The 19,019-nt window shown below is 39.6% G+C and overlaps 3 protein-coding genes and 1 pseudogene across 3 annotated transcripts; 2 read left to right on the forward strand and 2 right to left on the reverse strand.

Annotated features, from left to right (window-relative positions):
• Positions 1-135: 135 nt before the first annotated feature.
• Positions 136-3,460, reverse strand: LOC104454618. The gene is made up of 5 exons (XM_010069521.3): positions 3,128-3,460; positions 2,753-2,830; positions 2,011-2,110; positions 932-1,074; positions 136-580 (listed from the first exon to the last, which is right to left on the reverse strand). Exons 1-5 carry the CDS (start codon positions 3,407-3,409, stop codon positions 371-373), a joined length of 813 nt encoding a protein of 270 aa, XP_010067823.2. The 5' UTR covers positions 3,410-3,460; the 3' UTR covers positions 136-370.
• An 845-nt stretch (positions 3,461-4,305) lies between these two features.
• On the reverse strand, positions 4,306-7,422 carry LOC120296252 (receptor-like protein EIX2). Its single transcript, XM_039317995.1, is given in 3 exon segments — positions 4,306-6,254; positions 6,257-6,806; positions 6,808-7,422. Coding segments are annotated over 3 exon segments (3,114 nt in total).
• A 2,533-nt stretch (positions 7,423-9,955) lies between these two features.
• On the forward strand, positions 9,956-11,964 carry LOC120286331 (annotated as a pseudogene).
• A 2,577-nt stretch (positions 11,965-14,541) lies between these two features.
• On the forward strand, positions 14,542-17,319 carry LOC104454635 (phenylacetaldehyde reductase). Its single transcript, XM_039318150.1, is given in 10 exon segments — positions 14,542-14,832; positions 15,402-15,571; positions 15,761-15,820; positions 15,822-15,897; positions 15,900-15,952; positions 16,476-16,638; positions 16,863-17,020; positions 17,023-17,051; positions 17,174-17,195; positions 17,197-17,319. Coding segments are annotated over 10 exon segments (972 nt in total). The 5' UTR covers positions 14,542-14,714.
• The last annotated feature ends 1,700 nt before the right edge of the window (positions 17,320-19,019 follow it).

Here is a 19,019-nt window from a genome sequence, read left to right on the forward strand (position 1 = left end):
AAACACAAGATTAAATCCAGGTTGATCACGTGAATTTTCTAGGAAGGGTTTATTTCCACAGCCAAAATGGCCTGGGAGACAATCAACCTTATGATCAATTGGACGTCCTTTGCAAAATTTAAGGAAGATTGAATGTTCTAGCTGAACAATTATCAGACCGTGTCTGTAGCCATTATAGGTGAGGAAATAACTGTAGCAAGTAGATGAAATAGAGGAGAAACTGAAGAGAGGGCTACTTCTGTCCAAGCACTGCCGGATAGTATGTCCTCCATAAACTAATAAAAGGTGCTGGTTCAACATGTGCACCTTTCTCAGATGTATATACAATTAAGATTACATTCTCCCAGTGGTGGAATCAATGGAGCCATCGTCACTCTGATTTGTGTAGATTATGGAGGATATACAACGAAGCAGACGACAGGAAAATGCAGACAGAATAGCTTAGCAGATCCAAGCCGGTCGCTATTGTCACCATCTTGCTCCTCTCAAACATCTTCACTAGAAGGATCATGACTATAACATGTCCCACTTTTGTCTTCAGTTCGTCTAGCGAACTGATTTTCATCCACTTAGGCCGCTCCTTCATGCCAAAGGAAAGACAAATCAAAGATACTATTAGATATAACCTCAAAAAAAGCTGGAGTCATAGATGGGAAAGCATTAAGCCAAGTTAAGAAATTTGTCATTAAGCAAGACTATCTAAATCAAGGGAAGATCATCCACAGCTGCACCACCTGCCACAAGTTGATCTGTTGAAACCTCTTAGACGAACAATTTTTCTCCATATTTAACGCTCTCAGCAAGGGCATGTAAAGTGTCATAGTGGCAGCAGCTCATGACTATAACAAGACATTTTCTAAGTGGTGTCCGATACAAGCAAATGCTGATATAGCTGAATGATATCCCTGCAGTACATGAGTTCGAAGCTTACCTTTAGAGCAAACATCCCAAACAAAGAAGAGCCCTTGAGAGCACGATCAACAGAAGGTGGTACATCAGGAGATACATTACTGATAAATAATCCATACAAGCCCATGCCGAATATCAGCATGACAGTTCCAGCTAGATAAACATCTGTATCAGACATATGTATTATTGGCATCAGCTTGACATGGGAGGAAAAGATACATGGAAGAGACGGAATAATAATCAGTTCAAGAAATAGAACGCATGCTTTACAAGGATGACACAAGAATACGATGTTGGTATTTGAAACTAAATTTCTCAAAACATTGCAGCATGATTGTGGGAACCAGTTTTTTTCATACTCTACTTGCTCAATGGAACTTGATGTACAAGGCCGTGATGATTGGAACACAGTACCCAAGATAAATTGCTTATATCAAATTTAGTAGCTTTATCCCAACTGAGGATATATTTAATATGGAGTAATTCAGCTAAACAGAATTGGACATACGAAGAGATGAAACAACTTTTTGGCTACTGACAAGTATGACTCTTCAGCTTGATGACCAAACCAGATTATAAAAGATACTGAAATGTAAACTCCAAGAATGGACCTAAAGATTGAGGACCTAAAAAAGTTAGGAATTATAAAAGGACTTAGATGAATTATTTCTGCGATGTCAATAGGCTCACTCAAAGGAACGATATGGAGCACTGCAAGTATACAAAAGATTTGATACAAGATTGAGCAAAATGGAGTAAAAGGATTTCATATAGCCAAGCCCACTGTGTGGAATAAGGCTTATTTACAGTACTTGTTGTAATGGCTCACTTAAAGGAAGCTAACCATCATGCAGCCTCTCTAAAGATACAGTGCATGGGAATTAACTACTTAATATCCTCAGAAACTAAGTCAATCAAGATCAACTACCCTATATTATACACCATTCATTGTAGATGATGAATGAGAATTTCTGCTGTCAAGATGAATGTGTGGAAATATCAATGACAGAAATGCTAAAAGTTCAATGAGCTCGCTTGTTTTAATGATGCTTGTCCAATGCAGGAGATAATCACAGTGCAAAGTATCTATCAGGCCCTTACCAATGGCTTCAACCAGTCGAAGAACCATCTGTCCAGTGTGAATTCCTTTCATGCAGCTTGACCAGTACACTTTATACGCATCAACAATGTAAACACTACCCTATACAGATCAGAAGCAGTCATATTCTGCATGGCATTGAGAAGAACAGTATCTTGGTTTTAAAAAAAAAAAAAGATCTCTGCTAGAAAAGGATCAAAACCCGTCCTCTGGGTTAAGACAGCAAGAGATTGTGTAGAAAGGGGCTCAATAAGGCCCCTTTTCAATCAGCAAAACTCGAGTTAGGATGTGAATCAAATAAATCTAAGTTGGAAGAGGGTACAAAATGGATTTATTTAGAGATGCAGTGCTAACAGTTAAGCGTCAAATTAAATTGTTCCAAATCCCCAGGAAAAAAAAAAAAATAGAAATTTTGTAGAATATAGCATCTTCAAGTGATATGTGTTACATGAGGAAGCATGAACTGCAAGTCGCTATATATCTGTCAGTCAAGAACTTGGTTATCCCTTGGAGTACGGATCAGCAAATCAAGAAATGCAGGACTCCCTTCACCCCTTTTATTGAGTTGACAGATCAAGTTCCTCTGTTAACCATCTAGCCTGCAGCCTCAGGCCCTCAGTGATATTCATTTTAGCATACTTTGAAAACTATCGCTGAAAACGCATAGTAGGATTTGGTAATTCACGATTTTAAGGTTGAAAACATTTAACCAACATGGGCATTAAAAGTAGCAGGAGGGCTTACATTTAGGAAGCACAAAACCGAACCAGCCAAAGAACCTCCAACAGCCAAAAGCGCCAAGAAGCGGAAATCAAAGATCACCTGCTCAGCAATAGAGGACCACTCTTTGAACAGAATACAGTAATAAAGAGCTTTTGCAGTTGAAAATACATCCTTTAATTCATCAAGACCATTAGCTTTCAGCAATTTCAAGCATAGCAATTTGAGCATAGTATGCAAAACAGGCTCTCAAAAATCCAATACCACCAAACCCAAATCACCGAAACTCTTTCTTACTCTCTGTAGCTGAGCAAAAAACAAACTTCCCACGACGAAGGAGCAACAATTGATCAAACAAAGTGAACGGACAAGCTAAAGAACCGGGTCGGTTCGGCTCACTTTTTCGATGTTCGATTCGGCGGCCTGAACGAAACGGACGAGAGGACTGCTGTTGGGACCAGCGGGTGCGTACTTGAAGCTCTTCTCCGGCGCTCTGGCGGAAGACAGGACGGTCCCGATCGGGTTCGTGGCCGTCGACGGCGACGAGTCGGGAGACGTCGAGGGCGTGCTGGAGGCGACGGGATGGAGAAGGCCACGTCGTTTCCATGGCGGTTGGTCATGAGTTTGCAGTCGTACGGACAGAGACACGGGGGATGCAGAGACCGAGGAGAAGAGAGCCATCGGACACAGACGCACGATCGGACAAAGAGACACAGAGACTGAGAGATATTTTTTAGTTATCGTGGCGGGTAACCGTTTATTAATCAACGCTGGAGATCGCATCCGGACGCGCACTGCGCTTTTCACCGGCAAAAGGTACAAGTACAATTGCAGATATTTCTCTTCCGGCCGTCAATAAATTTACTGCTCCCCGTATGAACTTACATATAAATTGCTCGGAAGTGTAAAGAAATGTTTGATACTTTTCTGGACCTATATCAAAAGTTGGTAAGTAACTAAAATTAGTCCATATCTAGTGGGACGAACTTCGGCAAATCAGCCATGTTAAGATAGGTAAATTTTGAACAAAAGTCACTAACTTTAAAGCTTTGGTAAGTTTTTTTTTTTTTTGGTAAGATGGCTTTGGTAAGTTATAATTGAACAAAAGTCACTTACATCATTAAAGTATTTGGTAATCTTAAAGTATATAAAAAAAAAAAAATTGCCAGTAAATGATTAGAATTGGAATCTTAATGTGATGGATGTCAATGCGCCAATCAAATCAAATTTAATAATTTCTTGTATAGGTTAGTGAGTTCCGTGATGTTGATAAGCTATAGATATAAATGTTTGTAAATAATTAAAATAAGCGATAATTTATCACATACAAATAAATTTTGATACTTGTCAAAACTTGTTATTAAGTTTCTAATGCGTGATTGGGTAAGTAAATAGACACTTTTTGTTGATATTTGACATGCACACCTTTGTTGCTTCAGATGCAATTCTTTAGACAGATAAAGAAAATATAATAATACAGCACATGATCGAGTTGATTATTTCTTGGCATGACCCTGAAAGTAGATGCTCGACCTGATCAAGGGTTCAAGTTTTCCAACACATGGATCGAAAGCCATTTACCTTCGACCTCGTCGCCTATTTCTTTGAATCTTCGCCCTCTTGTTTCCTAGCAGAAACCACCTTTCGGCAATTCTATCTATAAAATCAAAGTATGCATCTGCCCAAGAACTTTTCATGTGCAAGACCACAGCCGGAACTAAGATACCGACAGCATATCCTAGGCCGATGCTCAAGTAAAACCACTGATCAATGAACTCATCATCACCGCCACTATCCTCGATTGTCCCTGGTTTGTCAGGTTCATTGGCTAAACACGTGACATTAAGGGGAGCACCGCAGAGTCCCGGGTTTCCATAGTATGAAGAAGGGTCGAATGTCGTCATTTGTTGCATGTAAGGAATCTTGCCTGAGAAGTTATTATCGGATAAGTTCAGATAACTCAAAAACGACAACGATGGCATGCTTTGAGGGATTGCACCAGAAAGCCTGTTGCTTGAAAGATCAAGGGATGCCAGTTGGCTCATGCCCGAAATGCTTTCAGGAATCTGACCACCAATGCCGTTCCTTGATATGTTCAGAATGAGCAATCCAACTAGTTTAGTAATTTCTTCTGGAAATTCTCCATCTAAATTATTTCCAGAGATGTCTATGCAAGTGACAAGGGAAAGAGTCTTGGTGTATAATTGGAGCTGGCTTTTCGTGGACACGAGGAAGTTCTCTTCATAGTACACCTCTCCGTTGTTCCCATAAAGTAGGTACTCATTTCTAGCTTGCCCTTCCACCATTGCTTTAAGATCTCCGAAGCTTGAAGGAATGCTACCTGTCAAATTGTTTTCTGCAAGATCCAACACTTGCAATGAGCTTAAACTTGAGAGCTCACGAGGAATTTCTCCAGAAAATGCATTGGACCTCAAACTTAAAATTCTTAACTTGATGAAACCCTCCGCCATCCATGCAGGTATGGTGCCGTTCAATTGGTTGTTGCCAATATCTAGTGTTTCCAAGCTCCCTAGATTCTTGAATGAAGAGGGAAGGTCTCCTGAAAGCTTATTGTTGCTCAGGTGTAGAGACTGAAGCTGTTGTAATTGGCCCAAAGACGCGGGTATCAACCCAGATAAAGAATTGTTTTGCAGGTCGAGTACCTCTAGGATTGAGCAGTTCCCTATGCTTGGAGGAATGCTTCCACTCAAATTGTTGTTTGCTAAGTTGATGACCTGAAGCAATTGCATTTCTCCTATAGATTCTGGGAGCCCACCCGTTAGTCTGTTAGATGAAAGGACGAGGAAGGACAAATCTAGCATGTATTTGCTTAAATTTTGCGGAATGCCACCTGAAAATTGGTTGTTAGAGAGCTCTAATAATATAACCTCAGAAATGGGATGAGGGAACAGTCCATGAAAAAAGTTAGAGCTGAGATCGACGGCTGCAAAAAGAGCTATCGGCAATGGATTAGGTAATTGGCCCTGCAACCGATTTAGAGACATGTTTACGACAGACAAATGGGAAGAAATGTCCCAAAACCAGCTTGGCACAGGCCCCGAAATGCTGGCATTTGAAAAATCCAGATAGTTGATTACATTTTGATATCTAAGCCAGGCAGGGAAAGACAGACCAATTTGGCACGATCCCATGCCAAGATGCTGGACTTGGAACGGAGGCATCCAATCGGCACTGACATTTAAAGTGAAAGAATTGGATGAGAGATCTAAGTGCACGATTTTGCGTAGATTTGCAAAATGTTCTTCAGATAGTGTGCCCGACAAATAATTGAAAGACACGTCGAAAACGTCCAACTCAGAAAGCTGTCCCACATCAACCGGAAGAGACCCATTCAATTGGTTCCCTCTAAGGCCTAGATAGGTGAGGTTCTTTAGATTCCCAAGAGAAGAAGGAATCGGCCCTTCGAGAAAGTTATGGTCAAGCATAAGTTTCTCAAGGTTTTTAAGTTGGCCCATCCAACTTGTTAGACAACCCCTCAGCCCACTGTCCCACAACATCAGGATCTCAAATTAGGCAGAGAACTCTGAGAATCACAAGTTTCAGATCCCCTCTGCAAAATTTCCAGCAAACTACCTGTCAAATTATTGTTGGATAAATCAAAATAAACTAAACTGCAAAGTGAACCCATGGAGCTCGGTACTCCTCCCCCGATCAGATTGCCAGAAAGGTCAAAGTAACTGAGGGTGGTCATTTTCCCAACGGAAGTGGGAAGTCTTCCGTGTATTATATTACCAGCCAAATCCATAACTTCTATCCTTTTCCACGATCCTTGGAACAACTGAGTGCAACTGGCTGAGAGATTATCGTTTTCAGATAAAATTAGGATTTGCAAACGTGGTAGCTCACCTAGACCAAGAGGGATCCTTCCATATAGACCACTGCCACTCATGTCAACACTAACAAGGCTGCTTACATTCACAAGCCATCGAGGGAACTCTGAATCGAAACTGTTGAAGCTGAGGTCCAGAACAGCGAGTGAAGTGAAGTTCACCAAACCAGGTGATGATATCGAACCAGATAGGCCACAACCGGACAGATGCAACCCGGACAACGATGGAAACCCAGTTTAGCACACTGATCCACATGGAACTGACCATTGAGAGGTCCACAAGCGCAAGATATTTCAGAGAACCAAGACCAGAAATCCACCCAAGATTATTAATACTTAACGAATAAGAAGAAGTAGAAAGGTCAAGATACTGCAAGTTTGACAAATTTCCTAGATTTGGAGGAATTGCACCATCAAACCCAACACTTGACAGGTTCAGATACTGCAGGTTCTCCAAAGAACCAACAAATTCAGGAATTGGTACGCCATCAAAGTTATTTGAGCTCAAGTCCAAGAATCTCAAAGACTTGAGTCGCGCTAATGAAGGTCTAATTTCTCCACTCAGTTTCCAATCACTATACATACCAAAGTCTCCATGAAGATCAATGCTTATTATCCCTCCGGTCCTCTCATCGCAGCCTATTCCTCGCCATCGACAACAATTGCTTCCTTGCCAAGAGGACAGGAGATAATGAGGATCTTGAAGGCCATTTTTGAAGTCAATTAGAGCTTCTCTATCAGACTCTGAGCAATTCCCAACAGGGATATTGCCATCACAAGTCGATAGCCATGCTAAAATGGAGATAGAGACTAGTATAATGCAAAGGGATGAATCTCTCGCCATCTTGATTAGAAGATGTAAAACTGAAGGTAGCATTACAAGGACTGGTACCCTGGGACTAGCTTGTTTCAAATATTGCTTGAAAAGTCAAGTGGAATCAGCGGGATAATCATGAGATGTCATAAGAAAGTTAAAGAGATGTGGATTGACTAAGTCTTTGTGAGTAAAATATTCTGGCGTGGAGTATAAAAAGGTAAAAAGGTAAATTTATCTCAAATTAATTTGTTGACTTGAAAAGCTAACGGCATCTATTAGATATTTAATTCATTGTTTGGTTTTGGAGTCATCACATATCATTTAACTCAATAATACAACAATAAAATTTGATGGAAACTAACAGGCATTCACGGAAAATTCATTCAATTTACATCAACCGATCAATAACCCATTCTCAAAGAGACGGCATTAACATTCAAATCTTATTTATGATATTGTTGTGCCATCTCATACGTTGATCTCGTTTCTCAACTACTGCATCAAGTCAACTTTGGAAAGTGCTATTCTTTTCGACCAACAACAAAATGAATTTCTTGATGGGCACACTTCCCGTAAGAAAAAAGTTCATCTTGAATCAAGTTGCCTTCGTTGATGCCAAACATGAGTGCAGGACTTGGAGAATTGAATAGTCGTGGGAAAGAAAAGAAAGAGATTTAGAGAATGGTGGGAGTCTGAAACTTATTTGCAATTTTCTCTTCCATGGATCTATAAATTATTGGAACAATTACTACTTTTGAAATAAATCATATAAACATTGACAATTGAACTCAAATAAAAGTTAGTAATTATGTGGAAGGTTTTAGTAGCTTTTGACCTTTATTGATTGGTAAGTTGCACAAATAAGCGTTGATAAGTCATTGGAATTGTTAGTAGTTGCAGAACGATTGAATAATTATTAGTAACCAACTTAGCCAAAACTTAATGATTCCATGGAAGAATTAGGTGATTTTTTTCATAGGAGCCGGTAGCTTTAACATGCTATATCCACAAATAAATGTTGATGAAGTCTTAAAATGGGTGGTGATTTTGAATATCATTAGATAAGCATCGATAGTTCAATAAAATAAGCATTAGTAAAGCCAAAAGCATATGGTAACCTCATCCATGAAAATGCGGTAAATCATTCGCAATAATATCAGTAATTTGCTATCACCGTAATTTTAGTTCAATGTTAACTTTAATAAATAATAATTGGTAAGTTCTTATAACAATTACAAAGTTGATAAATGAAAGTTGGTAATTTTTTCATAAAAATTAGTAACTTTAATATGTTGGTCAGACATGTAAATAACATTGGTAATCTATACAAATAGTTTGTAATTTAAAACAGTCAAATTACTGATGGATCTTCCCAAAATTGTTACTAACTTACTAAAAGCCAAATTACTATTATACTTTCATATAATAGTGGATAAATTATTAACATGATATTAGGTTAAATAAGATGCCAGTACATATATTGTCCGCTTTGGACGCTAAGATCCCTCCTCCCCATGTGTACCGTCGCCAAGGCGGTCACAGTCGGCTTTGGACACATACGGCTTTGGACACATATTGTCCGCTTTGAACGCTAAGATCCCTCCTACACATATTGTCTGCTTTGGACACTAAGATCCCTCTCCCTCCCCCACGTACCACCGCCAAGGCGATCACAGTTGGCTTTAGACACATATTGTTCACTTTGGACGCTAAGATCCCTCCTCCCCACGTACCGCTGCTAGGGCGGTCCCAGTTGGCTTTGGACACATATCGTCCGCTTTGGATGCTAAGATTCCTCCTCCCCACGTACCGCCACCAGGACGGTTACACTCTCCACCCCTTAGGAGCATAAGGTGGCCCTATACACGGTCGGGAGTTGGCTTTGGACACATATTGTCCGCTTTGGATACTAAATCTTAATGGTTTTGTTCTTCTCAAAATAGCTCATGCTACCCCAAGAAAACGCGTGTGTGCAATTATAGGGCCCATTGCCTTATAAAGCAGCCTAGAACTCCCTCCCCAGCAATGTGGGACAAGAGACGTGCCCCCACCTTGTGCACGTTCGGGGACCGAGGTGCGGACGCACCACCATCCCTCCTCCCCGCGCACCGCCACCTGGGCCCTCACATTAAGAGGTTTGACATTTAACAAAACTTAACATGAATTATCGGCACCAAATAATGTCCCGTATATTCATACACGGAGCGCTGATAATCTGAGTGCTAGGTCTTATTTATGTAACCCTTCTTGAGCTTGTGGTCTGAGGGTCTTCACAGATGAGGGCAGATGTGGAACTGCTTGAAAATGCGCATATAGTTCCAACGACTAATGTCCAGAACCAGACACTGCAGAATATCATGGACAGCTTTCTTCAGCAAAAGATGCTCCAAGTCTGGCCGAGACCAGTCATCTAGAATCGACTGAAGCAATAAGTTAATTAGCTTTTGTGGTGCATCTACATAACAATCCAACTACCAAGAAAGTCTTACCATTCCGTGAAGCTTCCCCAGAGAGGTCAGAGAACAGCGCCATAGCTTAGGCAGGGGGGAGAGAGAGAGAGATGAAGGTGGTGTGTGTGACCAGAGCATCAGGCTATATGGCGTCATAGTTAGTGAAACTCCTGCTCCAAAGTGGCTACACCATCAAAGCAACCGTTCGTGACCCGTGTCAGTTCAAGACCCTTGATTACATTCATGCATGACATCGTTTATGGCTTCACCATTCCATATTATTACAAGAAGTTGTTCTAATTTACATGTAACAGGTGATACAAAGACGACTGTGCATCTGCTTGCTCTAGATGGAGCCAAGGAGAGACTTCATCTTTGCAAGGCATGTTGAAGATCACCGCCTCTCTCTCTCGTGAAGTTCTCTAGATATCTCTCTCTAGAGTTCTCCATATCTCTCTCCTCCAGATTTCTCTCTCTAGATTTCTCTAGATCTCTCCCTTGTCTAGAATGTTCTAGCAAAATCCATCAAGAAAAGCTGCACCACTTCTAGACTTCTCCAAAGAAATCTAGTTGTGAGGCTATAATAAAATAATAATAATACTTCTAGAATAGTGTAGAAAGCTAGGAAAGTCACCAACTTTCCATCCTATAAATAGGAGCAACTTGCTCCTCATTTGAGTGTCCAACTAAGAGTGTGTGAGTAAGAAGTCCAAGGGGTGTGTGGGTGTGTGTAGGGGTCTTGAGAGTGTGTTGAGTAGAGTGTGCTATGTATGCACGTGAGTGAGAGAACTTGTGTAGAGTTTTCTGAGTATTGTATGTGATGTGAGAAAATATTGTAATAGTGAAAGTTATATTTCGTGAATTATATTTGTACCACGTTTCCGCAAGATTCAACAAGGTAGACCTACTGGAAGTAGGATCTTTTGAGTCCATTGTCGATGGATGTGATGGTGTCTTCCACACTGCATCACCTGTGCTTCTCACCCCCAAAGACCCCAAGGTTCTTTTGCTCTCTCAAAGGCTCGTGTCATGGTCTCTCAAATGTTCTTTTTTCCCTTGTTTCTTTGGAAACACGAGGTAGAAATTAGTGCTTAAAATTGTGTTGCCAAACCAGTGGTTTTTTAAATTGTTTATCGTTTTGGCCATAGAATTTAAATGCAGAAGTTGTAATAGTCTACATATACGGGACAAAGTAGGAGCCAGTTTCAAAGTATTAGCAAGAATTCAATGGCAAAATAGAAAGCTTCAACTCAAGGTTTCTGCGAGGGCAACAAATCTAACTCTTCAGCACAATGCATTTATCCATATTGAGGTTTCTCCATCTCTATATATGTGCTCGACTTCAATAAGTTCCGTAGTTCATACTTGTCTTTCCATGTCTCAGATGGAGCTGATAGATCCTGCAGTGAAGGGAACAATTAATGTTCTTTCTTCTTTTGCCGAAGTCCCTACAATCAAGAGAGTGGTGATAGCATCTTCTATGGCTTCAGTTGTATTCAATGGAAAAACTTTGACTCCTGATGTGACATTAGATGAGACTTGGTTTTCTGATCCAGTATTCTGTCAGAAATCAGAGGTAATTATACGTGATATTCTAAATTCACCTAAGTCGTCAGAACATGCCATTTTTCACCTCTCTTGCATCATCAATTAAATCTTAGAAAATGTCAGAAATGCAGAACCTTTTTTCATTTTTGTTTGTCCTTGGATGAACTGCATAAAAAAAAAATTCTACTCAGAGATATATCTTGGATCTGTCGCAAGTTCTTCCTAGTAACTTTAAACCATCGCAGAGGAGCTAGCATGCATCAACTACTCAAATTGATCTCATTGTGCACTTCTTGCTTTTCTGTTTCAGCTTTGTACCCAGTTTCGAAAACCTTAGCCGAAGAGGCAGCATGGAGATTTGGAAGACAGAAGGGGATCGATTTGGTCACGATGCATCCTAGGTTTGTCATAGGTCCCCTACTACAGTCTTCATTTAATCTCAGCACAGAAATGTTTCTCAACCTCATAAATGGTAGTCACAAGTAACTGATAAATTTATTATATTGTTTATTCTGATGAGATTAGGATTTTTATAGGTAAAGTAATTCCGTAAATAGTACTTTTTACAGTAATTTGTCCACAACTTAACAAGCAAATGTCAAGAGGATATATATGTTGATTCATTTTATAATGGACAAAAGATACGCAGGATGGAACTTATTAAACTGATACAAATGGAGATACATGTGATGGAACTTGATTCAATGAACAAATTTATCAGAACCATCTTTATAACAAGAGGAGACTTACAAGTGAAGTTGTTCCCATCCAATGCTGAGACTTTTGCTGCAGGAACTCACCCTTTTCCTGACGCAAACTATAGATTTGTTGATGTAAGAGACATTGCACGTGCACACATTCATGCTTTTGAGTCCCCTTCCGCTAAAGGCAGGTAGTGTCTTGTTCACAAAGTCGTGCATTCTGACGATGCTTTCAAGATTTTGCAAGAGCTCTATGCTGCTCTACACCTTGCAGAAAAGTAAGATTTGCTCATCAAATGTCCAGTTATGATATTCTTATAGTGAACTAAACTTGTCCGCTAAAAAATCCCAGGCTATCTTCCTAATCATTGATCCATATCCCTCATGATTGGAATGACATCAACAAATCCAATTTCAGCACTCTCAAATTTTTGCAACATCAAGTATAAAAGTTTGAGGAGTAATGTCTGGAATTCTTTGAACAGAATAACAAGTGATAGTCTCAAAAGCATTTCATGTCTTCTATATTTTGTGCAAAAGACTATAACAAGACGACTCACGTTTGGCTTTGCTAAAAGCAGATGTGAAGATGAAAAGCCTTCTGTGCCAACCTATAAAATATCAAATGACAAAGCCAGAAGTCTGGGCATCAGCTTCACTCCTTTGGAGGTGAGTTTTAAGGACACTGTGGAGAGCTTGCAAGAGAAGGGTTTCTTCAAGGATTGATGCTGCAACAGGCAACTAAAAGAATAAAAACCATGCCAAAGTCGATTAGATGGGCATTTCAGCTGTAATACACTTATGACAGTTTTCTTTGGGTGATCCAAAGTTTTCTAATTTCTCACAGAATATTCATGATGCAATCTGAAGCTTACAGATGCATCTATTGTCATTGTCAGAAAAATATTTGGCTGTTTTCTGTATTGAGTAGCCTGAAGTCCAGGAGTTTACGTTTGCATGGTACCGAAACTCCAGTCTCCTGTGTCATGGGGACAAAATGGCAATAAAGCCAATGAGTTTAACAACCAAAATTCTACGTGTAGTAAAGGTGCAAGTGATGCAATCAATTACAGTAAACAGGAAGATGTTCTGGCCTGCTATCCCAGGGCAAAATGCCAGTCCAATTAAGCAACCACCGCCACAGCACGCACCTTCCCCTGGTTCAAGAACACAGCGAGCGGGGTGATCTTCTCAAGTCTCTCCATAGGCTCATAGCCTTTCAATGACAACATTACAACGATATGAAATGAAATGGCTAAGAGTGCGGTGGCGGTAAAAAAGGCAAGTTTCATGCACATATCCGAAAGTCAAAAGAAAAACAGAAGCATGTTTCCCTAAATCAAAGGAAGAGATCCTTAGCTTCTAAAATTTCCATCATCTCTCTCGGTGAGGAAATTGCTACGGCATAAGTGCCTGACTTCCACCAGCTATCCCCTTTCACCGCATGTCATTCCCAAACCCAATAAAAGATTACCACTTATTTTTAGATTTTCAAGTCAGCAAAACTATTGTTAATCATCGATAAATTAATAGTTCTACCATCCACAAATCCGTTAGAAGATTACCATGTAACTTAAAATTTTAGAAGAGGAATGTAACTATTTGCAAATTACAACAATGAAACATAATATTACCCGGAAACTCTATAGTAGATTTACCGCTTGTAAAAGCGATCTGCGTGGTGTGGTTGGACTCACAGCAGAAGCAATATACTTGGGTTAGCCTACATGAGACACAAGGGAAAGAGAAAGAAGAACAAAAAACATAGATTATGCTCTGTTCATAGTCTGAGTTACATGAAACATTTGAGAAATAAAGAAATTGCACACGTCCAAGAAGATTCGTATACTTTAAGAACACAGATGATAGATTGACTCCTATGGCCAGTTGCTCGCCAAAAATGAAGTATGCATGATTCATGATATTTTTTCTGTAAATTCTGTGAGAATCCCATTATTTTTTATTGAGAAATGATTGGGTGATAATCTTTAATTTACCGCGAGAATAACAATTTGTTGTGAATTACAAAAATTAAATAACAAAAAATTATAATTTATTATGGAATCTAATCCTTCAAGAATTTGTATACCTGTTATTTTCACAATAGCCCAAAAACTATTACATGAACAAAATTATTTTCTATCATGTCTTGATCGATTTGATTGAATAAGCATTTGACCCTTGTGAAGATAGTATAGTATAAAACTCTCTTTATCAGCCACACAGTAAAGGTGTTGTTAAATTTAGTCCCAAGTTTGAATTCATGTATGAAACTTGATACGATTCGAGAATGTAAATTGGTTTGTAAAATTGAATATGTTAATAAAAAGATCTAACATCTCACTTCCCTATTTTGGATGAGTTCCTTTCTTGCAGGCCACACAAATCAAGTAACATAATGTGGGATTGTTTTGCATTGGAGAAAATACACATATTCTAGAAACATATTTAAAACAAAGAGTGAACGTAAGTCCCTCACACAAGCCGGTCAAATAAATGATCTTGACAAAGTGTCGAGGTTGAATATATCCTGAATTCATAAAAGAGAATTCCCACTTATAAATGTATTGCAATCAGTATCCCTCTCATCCCCGGTTCCAAGGAGAAGAGAGGAGCGGAGATGAGTACAGCAGAGAAGGTGGTGTGTGTAACTGGAGCGGCCGTTTACATAGCCTCCTGGTTTGTCAAATTGTTGCTTCAGCGTGGCTACACGGTCAAAGCAACTGTACGCAATCCCAGTAAGTTTTTATCTTTGCTCATGCTCCGTTGTTCACAATATTGGATTTCTGAATCTTTGGTTTATCCAATTTAGTAGTTGAACGGTTAACTCTTTCTTAGTTGGAAACTTGAAACGTTCTAGATAATACGGAAGTGGTACCAAAATCTGTTACTCAGTTATGATGAGAAAACTATTCTCTAGTAATATCTCTTAACCTTCGCAATTAACTCATACATGAAAACTGTTCTCTTGTAATATCTCTTACCTTTGCAATTAACTCATACGTGCATGTGTGTACTTGTTTGTAAGGGTTTGTGCACATGCCTATACGTTATGCTCAGGGTGCATTTAATTCAATAGCATCCGAGTCCACTAGCTGAAGATATGAAGCTCTTGCAATATCTGATTCCATCGGCTTAACTATTCAAGTTTGCACACAATCTTATGCTACCTCTATAGTTAGATCCGATGCATAAATTTATATTTGTGGTCTTCTTATCTATTGATAACATTTCGTGTTATGTGACTGAAAGCTCCCAGAGTTTCATTCCATCAAATCAAATTCTCTTTTTTTGAATGCATAAGCAGGTGATCCAAAGAAGACACAGCACCTTCTGGAACTCGGAGGGGCTAAGGAGAGACTACATATCTTCAAAGGAGAATTGCAGGAAGAAGGGTCTTTTGACTCAATAGTTGATGGGTGCGAGGCTGTCTTTCATACAGCATCGCTGGTTTTTTTCTCAGCTTCTAACCCTGAGGTATGTGCATATTGCAGTTGTACATCATGATTTCATGAATTTGTTAAATGTAAAGCGTCACATCTTTCAAATTCGAGTTCTTTTTCCCTTGTCGTCTGTTGCAGTTTATCAGATGGCAAATGATCCAACATTTCTTGGATGATTTGACAAAACCATTCTAATCAGATTCCTTTCCTTACATGCCCGCAGGCTGAAATTGTCAATCCTGCAGTTGAAGGTACCCTAAATATTCTCAGATCATGTGCAAAGGTCCCCTTCTATCAAGAGAGTGGTTTTGACGTCCTCCATGGCTGCGGTTGTGTGCAATGGGAAGCCTTTGACGTCTGATGTGTAGTTGATGAGACATGGTTCTCCGATCCAGCATTCTGTAAGGAATCAAAGGTCTGTAAGTAAGCTGGCTTTTGACAGTAGAATCTCTTTTGCTTGGTCTGTGATGCCCCATCAACTGGATGGATTTTTCCAATAAAAAATCCTCAATAGATTTGCTTTTGGCTAGTATTCAAGCTTGATTCATGTTAATTTAATTGAATACTTGAGGTTGAACATGTTCAGTCCTTCTTTACCAAAAAAAAAAAAAAAAAAACATGTTCAGTCCTAGCTTAATCTTGGTTTTTCCATCCACCTATCTGGTTAAGCCCTCAACCTTCAAGCATGTTCGTTTGTTTGCCCATATTTGGCCAATATAAGATACACAAGTTGGGTGCTTTGCCTCATTGAATACCTCTATATGACAATTAGATTTTTGTGATGGACAACTTTTAAAGAATTTCTTTTCTAGTGCTCCTCATCCATTGCTTTGAAATGTCAAACAAGGCAGAGCAAATTCAGTGTCACGTTGATTATGATCACATCCATCAGTGGTGCGAGCTCTTTCATCGCCTGACTTTGGTTTAATTATTTTTAGCTTTGGTATGTGCTATCTAAAACCTTAGCAGAGAAGGCAGCTTGGGATTTTGCAAGAGAGAATAGGATGGACCTGGTCGTGATAAACCCTGGACATGTGATTGGCCCTCTCTTGCAGCCTACCATCAATCTCTCTATGGAGATGATACTGAACCTCGTCAATGGTATTACTTAAAAGTCAATGCTTGACATGTCTATTATCATTGTGTCAGCATTTTGGATCTCATTTTTTGTCTGATATTGACCATTGATATTCTGCAAATGACTAAGGACCTGTCACCAAATTTCTCTGCAAGATAGAGATGCAACTGAACGTGGAAACTTATTTTCCTGGTGCGCTCTGCTCCTGTGATTACAAAGAGAATAATTTGAGGCTTATACAATGCAGGAGCTCCAACATTTCCCAACATCTCTTACAAATTTGTTGATGTCAGAGATGTGGCCCGTGCACATATTCTAGCTCTTGAAAATCCTTCAGCTAGCGGCAGATATTGTATGGCAGGAGAAGCAATACATTGTCATGGCGTTTTGAAGATCCTGCACAACTTTTTTATCCTACACTGCACCTCCCTGAAAAGTAAGCCCCCATATTTCTTCAATTTCTAAAGAGAAGAGTTACATTTTATGAGCATCCCTAGAAGGAATCCTATCTACTGAACATTAACATTATTAAAGGTGCATGAATCATTGTTGACGCAGATGTGAAAATGACAAACCATACGAGTCCGGCTCCTCAGGTGTCAAGGGAGCAGATTGAAGGTCTGGGTGTGAAGTTCATTCCTTTGGAGGTCAGTCTAAGAGACACTGTGGAAAGCCTCAAGGAGAAAGGCTTCCTCTCTGTTTGAGTTTGCTGACAAGTGACAAGGAAAACCCTTTACTTCAAAGGCGTATATATATATGGTTTCCACGAACTTATAGTCATAAAAAGTTTCTGCATAAATTTAATGCTTCCTTTTATTAGACTCCATTGAAACATGCATAATGTCTTAGAGTCACTTGCTCAGTGTAAATTTAAACTTGAAAGCTGATTATGAACGTTGTTTATTGGAGCAGTTTTCTGCTTTTGCCACTGATTTCTATTCCTGGCTTCATGTGCGACTACTTTTAACAACCTGAGGTTTTGTATGTAAGTTGAGGTGAAGCAATGCCCAGTGTTTGTTCTGGGACAGAAAAGGCCACCTCTAACATGGATAATGAGGAATCCTAAGAACCATTCATAGTTAGACAAAAATCCAAAAGAATGGCTGGGACATATTCTTTTGGAAAGGATTCTCATTAATCAACTCCTACAACGGATCAAATGATGAATGACTAATAATAGGGCCACTAATCTCTATACTAATTTCTAGCCGGTGCTCCACCATAATCGATCACAGTAAAGCTGCACTTTAGTGATGCAAGCCTAGGGTAGGCTTTCTCAAACAATAGGATCGGGAGAGTGACTCGCACACAGAAACAGGACAAACAGGAATTTCAGCACTGCCCAAGCTCAGGAGAACAGTTGTATCTTTATCGATACAAATCGGATCAACCTGATTCCAAAGCCAAATGAACAAAAACTTCTGGATCTACAATTTCTGTGTTTGGTTTTTTTGAAATAAGCAGTGTAGGATAGTCGAAATTGGGTTGGAAGTAATGAACAGAACAAGAAAAGATAGGAACTTCGTTGGTTGCTCTTTTAGGCCTCCAAGGAAGTTGAGGGGCACCGATTCTTCTAGATCGATGACTGCAACTCTTCAAGGATGCAGATTTCAAAAGCTCCGACTCTTCAAGGACGGAGTGAAAACTCTTCTAAGTTTTTAAGGAGATTAACTCTACAAGGTTCACGATACTTGCTTCAAGCAAAGTTTTTCATTCATAAAAAAGCTGTTAGTCTTCTACAAGAAATTGGGCTTATATCGTCAAAGAAATAAAGATGGAGCATTGAATGTCACGACCCGAACCCCAGGCACATGCACATCCCTCAATGGTCGATATTAAATTTGCAACATCCCAGGAATTGTTGCCGACCCATTCTTTTATTTTGCACATGCGGAAACGTAAAACAATCTCCATACAACAAAACAGTGGGATAGAAACGTAGGATATTATTTTTCACAAACCACAACTACTACATCACAGTACTTATACATATAGACCAGTTTAATACCCCAAGATCTGATACAAAAAGTGAAGCTGTTTGATTACCTACTAACTAAGCTTCTGTCTATAAGACTGGGGTTTACTATTACAATACCATATTTCTCAATATCTCGGGGTGAACTGTCACCCTACATCCAGTCTTGACAGAAAACCCGTCATCACTTGGAAGGAGATAACGAGAGTCCTATTCCTCCTTTACCGCAATCGACTGTACACGACCTGGCCTTCCTCCATTTAGGGACCTGAAAAATGTTAGCCCACTAAGGGGTGAGATCACATCTCAGCGAGTAAATCTCCTAATTCCAGATTAGGTGAAGGGTACATCCAGCATGCAATCTAATCACATTTCTTACCACTCTTTTAACACCAGCAAGTTCCTGCATATTAGCCTCAAATAAAATAT

Source organism: Eucalyptus grandis, chromosome 7, assembly GCF_016545825.1.
Source record: "Eucalyptus grandis isolate ANBG69807.140 chromosome 7, ASM1654582v1, whole genome shotgun sequence".
In the NCBI taxonomy this organism is placed as follows: Eukaryota; Viridiplantae; Streptophyta; class Magnoliopsida; order Myrtales; family Myrtaceae; genus Eucalyptus; species Eucalyptus grandis.

Bases quoted from the DNA above. Each gene is read 5' to 3' on its own strand.
- LOC104454618 (XM_010069521.3), bottom strand. From the start codon at position 3,409: ATGGCTCTCTTCTCCTCGGTCTCTGCATCCCCCGTGTCTCTGTCCGTA. The intron at 2,111-2,752 runs GTAAGCCCTCCT...TGATCTGTATAG, and splicing joins CGGTTTTGTGCTTCCTAAAT to GGTAGTGTTTACATTGTTGA. The intron at 581-931 runs GTAAGCTTCGAA...TTTGGCATGAAG, and splicing joins TTGGGATGTTTGCTCTAAAG to GAGCGGCCTAAGTGGATGAA.